The sequence below is a fragment of the Salvia splendens genome, chromosome 17 (genome assembly GCF_004379255.2).
Source record: "Salvia splendens isolate huo1 chromosome 17, SspV2, whole genome shotgun sequence".
Taxonomy (NCBI): domain Eukaryota; kingdom Viridiplantae; phylum Streptophyta; class Magnoliopsida; order Lamiales; family Lamiaceae; genus Salvia; species Salvia splendens.
The window spans coordinates 25,891,086-25,901,818 of NC_056048.1; the positions used below are offsets into that span (position 1 = coordinate 25,891,086).

The 10,733-nt window shown below is 38.4% G+C and overlaps 1 protein-coding gene and 1 pseudogene across 2 annotated transcripts; one reads left to right on the forward strand and one right to left on the reverse strand.

Moving 5' to 3' along the window:
* The first annotated feature begins 370 nt into the window (after positions 1–370).
* On the forward strand, positions 371–5,812 carry LOC121774997 (histone-lysine N-methyltransferase family member SUVH9-like). 2 transcript variants are annotated; one of them, XM_042171928.1, is made up of 2 exons: positions 371–2,554; positions 5,184–5,812. In XM_042171928.1, exon 1 carries the CDS (start codon positions 572–574, stop codon positions 2,495–2,497), a length of 1,926 nt encoding a protein of 641 aa, XP_042027862.1. In that variant the 5' UTR covers positions 371–571; the 3' UTR covers positions 2,498–2,554; positions 5,184–5,812. The 2 variants fall into 2 exon arrangements, with proteins under 2 accessions (XP_042027862.1, XP_042027861.1); XM_042171927.1 differs by having other exon boundaries at positions 5,202–5,812.
* Positions 5,813–7,326: 1,514 nt separating this feature from the next.
* LOC121775313 lies at positions 7,327–9,971 on the reverse strand (annotated as a pseudogene).
* Between the last annotated feature and the right edge of the window lie 762 nt (positions 9,972–10,733).

A 10,733-nucleotide genomic window follows, 5' to 3' on the forward strand; every position in this document is an offset into this window, starting at 1 on the left:
TTTAAATAACATCTACTATATTCTAGAGAATTCTATCTCTAGTTAATTCATTTTTAAATACCATCTACTATATTCTAGAGAATTCTATCTCTAGTTAATTCTTCCAAAATATCTAGATATTTTTCATTCTTAATTCTAAATCATTCTATAATATTTAAATATTTGTATAATATTTAGATATTTACAAAATCAAGTTTATTAATTAAAATTCCAATTAATTCTTCCAAAATATCTAGATATTTTTCATCTTAATTCTAAATCATTCTATAATATTTAAATATTTATATAATATTTAAATATTTATATAATATTTAGATATTTACAAAATCAAGTTTATTAATTAAAATTCCAACCATTCTCACCTCGAAATAAACCATCACACTAAATCCGATTCCTCAAAAAACACACACACGCACGCACTAACAGTCACCTTTTCACCTCCTTTTTCTTCTTCTTTGTTTCCTCCATTTCTCATCTCCTTCAACAACTTCTCCCCCAAATTCACACACACAACACACACTAAACCCTCCCCCACTCCCTCCCTCCGCCGGAGCACCAAATTCCTCCAGTAATGGATTATAATTCGCTGCTCCCGTTCCCGGATTTGAACCACCTCCCCTCCACCTCCTCCACCTTCCCCACCCCTCTCATCGTCCCCAAAATCGAACCTAAGCTCGAGCCTCTAGACGAAACCCTACCGTCTCCGCTGCCGCCGCCACCCGGTCTCGACCTCTTCTCCGAATACAATCGTCTCTGCGGCCTATTCCAGTCCACAATTCCCGGGGGAATTCAGCCAAACGGAGCCGTTTCAGCTCTTCCGAATTCGCACCCCGATTCGCTGGCGCTTGTACCCGTACCCGACCCGAACCCGAGCCTCTCCGACGTCGTCGTTCTGTCGCCGCCTGGCAGCGGGCGGAAGCTGCCGAACCGCTCCGCTGAGCTGGTGCGGATCACGGATCTCAAGGCGGAGGACGAGCTCTACTTCCGCGACACGGTGAGGAAGACGCGGATGCTCTTCGAGTCGCTGCGCATCTTCGCAATCGTGGAGGACGAGAAGCGGCGGGACACCCTGGGCGCGAACCGCCGCACCAGGGGGGATTTGAAGGCGGCGGCGATAATGAGGGAGCGGGGGCTGTGGATCAACCGCGACAAGAGGATCGTGGGGAGTATGCCGGGGGTTTTGGTGGGCGATGCGTTCTTTTTCAGGATGGAATTGTGTGTGATTGGATTGCACGGGCAGGCGCAGGCCGGGATTGATTATGTTCCATCCAGCCAGAGCTCGAATGGGGAGCCGATTGCGACGAGCATTATTGTTTCAGGTGGATATGAAGATGACGAGGATTCAGGGGATGTGATAGTGTACACTGGGCATGGAGGGCAGGACAACCATGGAAGGCAGGTGATGCACCAGAAGCTTGAATGTGGGAATTTGGCTTTGGAGAGGAGCATGCATTATGGAGTTGAGGTGAGGGTGATTCGGGGCTTTAAATATGAAGGTAGTGCTAATGGTAAGGTTTATGTTTATGATGGACTGTATAAGATTGTTGATACTTGGTTCGATGTTGGGAAGTCGGGGTTTGGGGTTTTCAAGTTCAAGCTTATTAGGATAGAGAATCAGGTGGAGATGGGGAGTGGTATCTTTAAGTTTGCTGTGAGTTTGAGGACGCAGCCGTTGGAAGCCCGGCCTAGAGGTTATAACTCGCTTGATTTGTCGAGCAAGAAGGAGAATTTTCCGGTTTTTTTCTTCAATGATGTTGATATGGATCATAGTCCGATGTATTGCGACTATCTTGTTACTACTGTTTTTCCACCGTATGTGTATAATGTTGGAAGGGGTAATGGTTGTAATTGTGCGGGGGGGTGTCTGGATGATTGCTTATGTGCTATGAAAAACGGGGGTGAATTTGCATATGATTTGCAGGGGATTTTGGTAAGGGGGAAGCCTTTGATATTCGAGTGTGGGCCACATTGTAGTTGCCCTCCCACTTGTCGTAATCGTGTGACGCAGAAGGGGGTTAGGAATAGATTTGAAGTGTTTAGGTCGAAGGAGACTGGTTGGGGAGTGAGGTCACTGGACTTGATCCAGGCTGGTTCTTTTATTTGTGAGTTTGCGGGAGTTGTTCTCACTCGAGAGCAAGCACAGATATTCACAATGAATGGTGATAGGTTGGTTTACCCTAGCCGCTTTACCGGAAACTGGAAACAATGGGGCAATTTGTCAGAAGTATTCTCTGATTATGTTTGCCCAGAATCTCCATCAGTCCCTCCTCTGGATTTTGCCATGGATGTTTCTAGAATGAGGAATATTGCATGCTATTTGAGCCATAGTACAAGTTCGAACGTCATGGTGCAGTTTGTATTGTATGATCATAATAACTTATCTTTCCCTCGTGTCATGCTATTTGCTATGGAGAATATACCTCCCCTTAGAGAGCTGTCTCTTGATTATGGTGTAGCTGATGAATCAAATATGGGAAAACTTGCAATCTGCAACTAATCCCTGTCTTGTTAAGTTGGATTGATGGTAAACATGCCGGAGGGAGCTTTTGCTAAGGTAACTTTTACTTTCTATCATTTTAAACGATTAGATTCTTCTGATTTATCGGACTTTGACTTGTTAATTCAAGTTGTTAAAAATCTCTGTATGTGGACAAAAGATCAGTGTGCCTTTTTCATATTTTAAACACACATTGTTTATTTTCTTGTTTGCTTTTGCTGCCATATGTGACCGGGACATACCCATCACTTCTTTGGACCTTGTGTAGCTTTAGACTATTCTACTCTTCTTTGCTTGACAACAACATGCTTGTGCTAGAATTGTTATTAGACATGCACACTTGATTGTTTGTAGTCGCCTAGTCGTGATGCTGCCACAATCATTTGACTTTCTTTGGATGATATGTTCAATGATCATAAAGGCTAGGTTTGAATGTCTGATTATCATAGTACTTGATTAAGTCTAGTAATTGTATCTGAATTTATGAAGGGCTAATTAAATAGTAAATAAATAATTTTGTGATGAGCTAAAATGAAAAGAAAGATGAAACATAAGAACTTTTCGAGCTTAATACATAAGTCGAGCACAACAAGACTTACTTCCGACTCCCGTGTTACTAGAAGCTCCACAAAAATCTAAATGGGATGGTGGTCAACCTGGGTTGGGCTTATATCTTTCAAGCGTACATCTATTTGATTCCCACAAAACCATTCCATAGAAGCTGACTTAATATCTTTCAAGAAAACAAATCAATGAATATTCCTTCCATTTTCTGTATTGAATTTGACCTTGGAGAACTAAGCAAACAACTTCTATTAATTGGAGGCAATAATGGGACTGGAGCCCCATTGAAGAATCTGCTAATAAGATGGAGTTAGTCCATCTAGACATGATGCTCTTCTACATATTTAATCAAATGGAGGATCTTTAAGGTTCAGAATGTGCTAGAGTGCTGTTAGGAATATGCTAATACCCTATTTTGTAGTTTCCAAAACTTCTTCGTATTGGTTTCCTTCCACGCCTCATTTTTGAGGGGGAAAATATTTTCTTTTGATTTGCTTGTGTCAAGTCGTTGACATCTTTAAGAATTTAAGGCATATCGATAAAAAAACAACAAATTTTGTGAAAAGCTTTGTTCATTCAAATATATAGATTCTCATTAATAGTTAGTTTAAGCCGATAGAAGTTCATGGGTTCCATCTTGAAATCTATTAGTGATAAGTGGAATAGTCCATTAGACTTATATATACTACCTCCGTATTTGAAAAATAGAAACATTTGAAACGACATGTGTTTTAATGCACAATTGGTAAAGTAAGAGAGAAGAATTGGTAAAGTAAGAAAGAGAAGGGAAAAAAAATGAATAAAGTGAGAGAGAGGAAGAGAAAAAGTAGTGAAAGTAGTGTTAGGGAATTGTGGGGTCCACGTCCAAAAATAGAAAGATTCTAAAGTTTCTATTTTTAAAAGACGGCCCAAAATGGAAATAGTTTCTATTTTTAAAATACGGTGATAGTACTTATATAGCTGTTCTAGTTCTTTCTTCAGACCAATGTGGTGAATCTTGTATGGTTTGGGTTTTTTTCTAATCGCGTGGGACCTTACCTCCATCAAATTGGAACAAATTCGAAGCCTAGATATATTGTCGTGTCAATCATTTTTTGTTGGGTCATACTCCCTATGTCCCACTATAAATGAGGAGTTTCTTTTGGGCACGGTTCTCAAGAAAATTATATTTATTGAATTAAGTGGAGAGAATAAAGTATGAGAGAAGAAAAAGTAGGAGAGATGTAGATAGAATAAAGTATTTAAGAAGAAAAAGTAAGAAGGGGAAAATAAAGTGAGAGATGGAAAGGGTGTTACTTTTGCCAAAAAAGGAAATCAATCACTTTTAGTAGGACAACCTAAAATGGAAAGTTGATCACTTATGGTGAGATGGAGGGAGTATAAAGTTTCAACCCATAATCGGCGACTTGCTTTGATATCTGCTCTAATATCATGACAGTAGCTCATGACATTCCATCTATCATGATCGTAGCTCATGACATTCCATCTATCATGATCGTAGCTCATGACATTTTATCTTAAAATTGGTGATAAGTAGAGTAGCCCATGAAATTTATATAGTGGTTCAAGTTCTCTCTTTACACAAATGTATGTCAATTGTTTTGTTTCATTTTTCCAACATAAGCTTGATAAACTTTTACTTGATTACATCCTAAAGGGTTTGGATGATGCTGATACTTGGTTAATGTATTTCTTAATGAATACTGGCAAGTTAACTTAAGAATTGAGTGGTTTAATTTTGCTAAAAAATATATAAGGTGGATACTTTGTGAATCCAAGTTTGGGTAATAGACTTTCATAGCCGCCAAGAATGTGAAATAATTTCCTTTTAATTCTCGTAGGACATATAACCGAAGATATCAAAATTTCCGTTGTTAGAAATTTTTTATCACACATTTATTTTAGACTGTGGAGAGGCCATGCTGTGTTTAGTCCGAGTAAAAAAGATGATTTAGAAAACAATCTTATCTTCCACAAAGAATTATTCTTTTGCCTTATCTGCCATTCGATTTATTCTTTAGCCTTTCTTGTATAGCAAAAATTCTACATGTTCATAACTTTTTTATAATCTAACGCAATAGTTATTATTAGGAAATATCTCTCGTAATTTTATGTTGCTTAGTCTAATTTCCTTGTGTAGGTACACATGACGATACAGGCAAGGCATTAAACATATACGCTGGCTAAAAGATTCCTTCACATACTTTTTGCGCTAGTTTCTGATGGTTGTGGAGGTAGCTGCTGATTCTGGGCCCTGGAGATTACTGCTGGTTTTGTGCCTTGCTGCGTTTTGACATCCCTGCAGCGCACAAATGGTAAAAAGAAATACGAGTATGCAGCTGCTCTCTGCTTGATGGATTCGTCTAAATATCCGAGAAGTAAATGCTGCACGCTCTTCTCTAGATATTAGAAAATCTTCGGTGAGAGTATCCTTTTGTCATCAGCCAGTATATATGAAATTCCGACGTGCATCATATAGGGGTAAGTTCTTGGATAATTTCATCCTCTTAACATAAAATCTCTTAGCTTAGCTGTGGGAGCCATTTGCTTTTTGTCTTTTTAACAATCTCCCCATTTTTTGCATTCCAAAATTTTATAGAACCATATTTGATATTTCTGATATGTAATTGTCATTTGTTTGCATACTTAAGTCAGTGGTACACTTACGACGACGACGACGATGATTGGTGTGTGTGTGTTACTTATTTTTACACTAGTTGCTTTCTGCGGAAAGTGGTAGATGATGATTCATCCATTGTTGGTTAGCAATTTTAGTTTTCACAAACATTTTGTTTGCAGTTTGATTATCTAACTTATTTCAGTTGTATTTCATTCATTATATAGTACATATAAATATCAGATTCAAATTCCACTAATTTTTTGAACTCGTATTTTCTTAAAGTTCATGGCAAAAATGGCCACTCCTAATCAATGACAGAAAGTTTTGGTTGGATTACCAAAAGTCAACAATATATTTAATTATTATTATATAACTTTTGATATATCTGATTTTTGAATATGACTTTTTCGTATGAATCTTTCTATTTTGAGTTTCAAACTTTTTTTCTTTATCAAAATTATTGTATTTGAATCACTTTGCTAACAGACACAATATGCATCTTAAATAAATTAAGTATTAGCTAGAATTAGATGTAATAAAAAAGAAAATTTTAACGATCTTATGATCATTATTGTTTTAAATTATATATATTTTTCTTTATCTATAACTTTATTAGTTAATAATATTTATATATTGGTTAAATACAATAAAAAATTGATTATGGATGGTACATTAATAAAAATATACTTGTACTGAAAAGAAAATAAAAGTTATGTTTGGTTGATCTACGAATGGGAGGATTATATTAATATAGGAAAAATAATTATTGAGTTATGTTGGATTAAATGAAAGTTACCATTAATTAAAAACTTATAATTAGCTTTATAAAAAAGTAAGATTTTCTTTGCAAATATTGTATATAAATTTATTGAGTTAAAATCGATAAAATGAAAGTCACTATATTTGATTTATCTAACTATTACGTAACTTTTGATATACCTAACTCTTGAATACGACTTTTGATGTACGTAACTCTAGTTATGAGTTGGTTACATCAAAAAGATATGTCCATTGAAAATGGGTGGTTGGCTAACATATGGTCTACGTGACAGTGAGTCTATATGTTAAAAGATCCATATTTATTGTGTTTTTTTAAATCTAATTCACTTCAATTGTTATTTTAATTCGTTCTAAGAATGATTGGATTTGGTATATTATAAAATGCACAATCTGCCATCTTAAATAAAAGACCAAGAGACAAGTTTTAATTTGATATATACTCTATTTCCTTATATTTAGTTTTTCTAAGAATTGTTGGATTTAGTACATTATAATCTACACAATCTGCATCTTAAATAAAAAGATTACGAAACAAGCTTTAATATAAGGAGTAATGGGTAAGAAGCAATTTCTTCATTTTCCCTTGTTTTTTGTTTCTTTGCTTCGGCTGAAATAGTATCTTCCTTTTCTAATTTTCAATTTGTGATAGTATTTCATATTTATAATGATTTTAGTTGTTAACTAATTTTAGGATTATAGTTTTCGGTATGCAATCTTTCTCTATCGTATAACTAATTTTGTTTACATCAAAATAATTATAAAAAACATTGTTTCCTCAAATCCACTACACTAAAAGCGATTCCTCAAAAAAGCACACACATCATTACACTAGCCACTAGGAGTTATCTGCTTCACACAATTGATGAAATCATTAATCAGATTCATAAATCATTAATGAAACTAATAGCAATGTTCACCCTAGGACATATCACTACCAAATACAAGAATAAGATTTATAAAACTTCAATTGACAACAAATTGATCTAATAAAAGAATTGGAGCATTATATTCAAGAACATATTTCCACTTCAATAATGGCTAAAGAAACATGATCTAAAAATGAAGCTCATATTTCATCTGTTAAGACTTGAGACATTCTCAACCACCTTCACAACATCATCTTTCTCTTGTTCTTGCACTTGATCAAGTAGTATCATACAAACCGTCGATGGATCGACTGAGAAACCCCTTCGGCTCATTTTCTCAGAAGATTGGAATTGCCTTGCAGCAAACCTTTATTCATCACCCTATCAAGTTCACAGCCACATTTCTCCATTTCTCAAAGCAAATGCATTGCCTCCTTCGTTAATCCATTCTCATGGAGCAAGCAACGAAGAACGTATATGTTCGAGCACAAGGATGCAAACCTTCGGAAAGAAGTTGACTGAGAATCTCTCTCTTGCAAGGGCATGTCTCCCTTCTCTACACAATTCATCAATGAGGATGTTACACGAGAACTCGATTCATCCCCAGTTCCTGTGAGAATCTGATCAGTTATCGAAGAGCTTTTCTGTATTCAAATTGATTCAGTTTTCTTTAACATCAGGATACAGAGAAGATAAATACAATCCTGAAAATCACAGTAAACCTTTACCTGAAACATATTGATCTAAAAATTAATTGTAGCAATATAGTATTTGAGAAATGCACATTCACTTTAACAGAGGCGAAAACCATACCTATCTGCCAATATAAAATGAAGTTCGCATTTTTTCCGGCACAACTCTCTTAATCATTTCCCCAAGTACACTGAATTTACGTTGTTTTTGCACTTCACAAAGAAGCTTTGAAGCCATAGATGAATTGACTGAGAAACCCCTTCGGCTCATTTCCTCGAAGACTGGAATTGCCTTCTGAAGATCATTTCTTTTTAGCAACTCTTCGATCACAACATAGTATGTCACGCCATCAGGCGGGCAGCCACATCTCTCCATTTCTTTAAGCAACCATATTGCCTCCGTCGTTAGACCTCTTCCACAAAGCGAGCCAATAACAGCGGTATACGTCATAACATCAGGTCTTAAACCTTTAGAAGGAAGTAGGTATAAAACATCTCTAGCGAGGTCCAGTTTTCCTTCTCTACACAATCCACTGATGAGGATATTATACGTGATCATATCCGGATTAACTCCTCGCTCTTCCATTGAGTGCACTAGTGACAACGCATAATCCATTTGATGAGCCTTGCGCATGCCATCCAACAAGATATTACACGTAATCACATCAGGATGCACATTTTGAGCTTGCATATCGTTGAAAAGTCTCCAGGCATCGGCGCATTTGCCTACACTCAACAATCCATGTATCATGGCGTTATAGATACTCGCTGTGTGGCGTAAGCCTCTACGGGAAACTTCAAGAAAGACGCCCCAAGCTTCATTTACTCTTCGTTTCTTGCAATATCCATCAATCAAGCAGCTATACGCGACCATATTGGGCTCAATACCTCTATCCGCTAGGTAATCAAGCAAGTCTTTCGCTTGTTCCATTTCCCCTTGCGAACAATAGCCATCTATCAACGTAGTGTAAGTGTAAGCATCCGGACAAACCCTCTGCTCCAACATAATTCCCACCAGATCCTCCGCCTCCTTCACCATCCCCTTCTTGCAAAGCATGTTGATGAATATATTAAAAGCGGCCGCATTCAAACACATTTTAGCATCGCGTATATCGCAAATCAATTTCCTCATGTCTTCCCACCTCCCAGCAACGCACAAGTTATAGATCATCGAAGTATACGTGACAGCATCGGGCAAAACGCCCCTCTCGACCATTTTAGGCCATAGCTGCATCGCATCATCAACCATCCCACCCTTGCACAAATCATCAAGCACAGTTTTATAAGCATGAACACTAGCCTTGTAGCCCGTTTTCGCCAACACCTCAAGATAATAACACGCTGCACCAGCGTTCCCCCCTTCGCTAAGCCCTTTAATCAGAGTAGCAACCATAACATCATTAACCTCACAAAGTTCACAAGGTAACACCTTTCCAAACAAAATCTCTGCTTCAACTGAATTACCATCTCAAAAAGCCCTTTCAAGAGAGTGGTAAAAGTCGCCACATTTGGCTCATGCCCTAGCTTGAATAAGCTGCCCAACATAGCAAAACCTAGATCAACCCGTTTGAGATGGCAATAGCAATTGATTGCGATGTTGAACGTGTAGTTGTTTATCACCACGCTCGATTGACGCATTTCGTCAAACATGGAGAGGGCAATCAAGTAGTGTTTCATCTTGACGGTAACAGACAACAATTTGTTGAATACAGTATCGGAGGGGTGCGGTGTAACGCTCATCATTTCACGGTACAATGAAACCGCATCATATACGTCATTTATGCGGCTGAAATCTGGGTAAGGGAGAGGGATTTGAGCAGTTTTACCCGGTTTGACCTCTGTTAGGCGAGGAATCAGAGCTCTCGCACAAGCCGCCATGTTCCTTCGCAAGATTTTTTCTTCAGACAATTGTTTTGTACAATTTCAGTATTACTACTTCATTTGGCAAAATCAATTGCTTTAAGAGCATCTTCAGTGGCGGACATCCCACTAGGACATCCCAAAAACACCTCCTGCCACGTCACTAGGACTTCCCATTCCACTGCCACGTCACTAGGACATCCCCTCCTATGTCCGCCCTTCCCACTAGGACATCCCGCAATAAAAAAAATCACAATAATTTAATTACGTAAAAACGGAAATATAATTTTGACCCGGAATACGGGAAAGCAAAATACAGGCAAAAATACATATTCATAAAACATAAAAAAAACATAGTTAGAAAAAAAGCAAAATACATAGTCATTCAAAAAAAGAAAAATACATAATCCAACATCCCCGGCTCACTCCGCGCTGTCCTCGTCGCCCGTGCCGCCCCCGTCGTCCCCTCCGCTAATCTCTGCGCCATCATCTCCAATGGGGGCATCCCCAAATCGCGCCGACATCCATCGATGACATCCTTCAGCATCCTCTTGTACAGCGGATCGGTCGTACTATGCCACCTATGCATGGTCCGGACCAAGCTTGTCGTTAACTGCGCGCGGGCGAGACGGTCGATATCTTTTTGGGGAGCAGGGGCCTCCGATTCAACCTCGAACGACCCGCTACCGCTGCTGGTTCCCCTAGCCCTCCGTTGCGCAGCATTTTGCCCAACCGGGCGACATAGACGGCGACGGCGAGAGTCTGATTGCGGTAGCGGGGACACTTCGTCGGCTTCCGAGAGCTCGTGCGAACCAGCACTGCTGCTGTATTCACCGGAAGCGTTGATCTTCGTC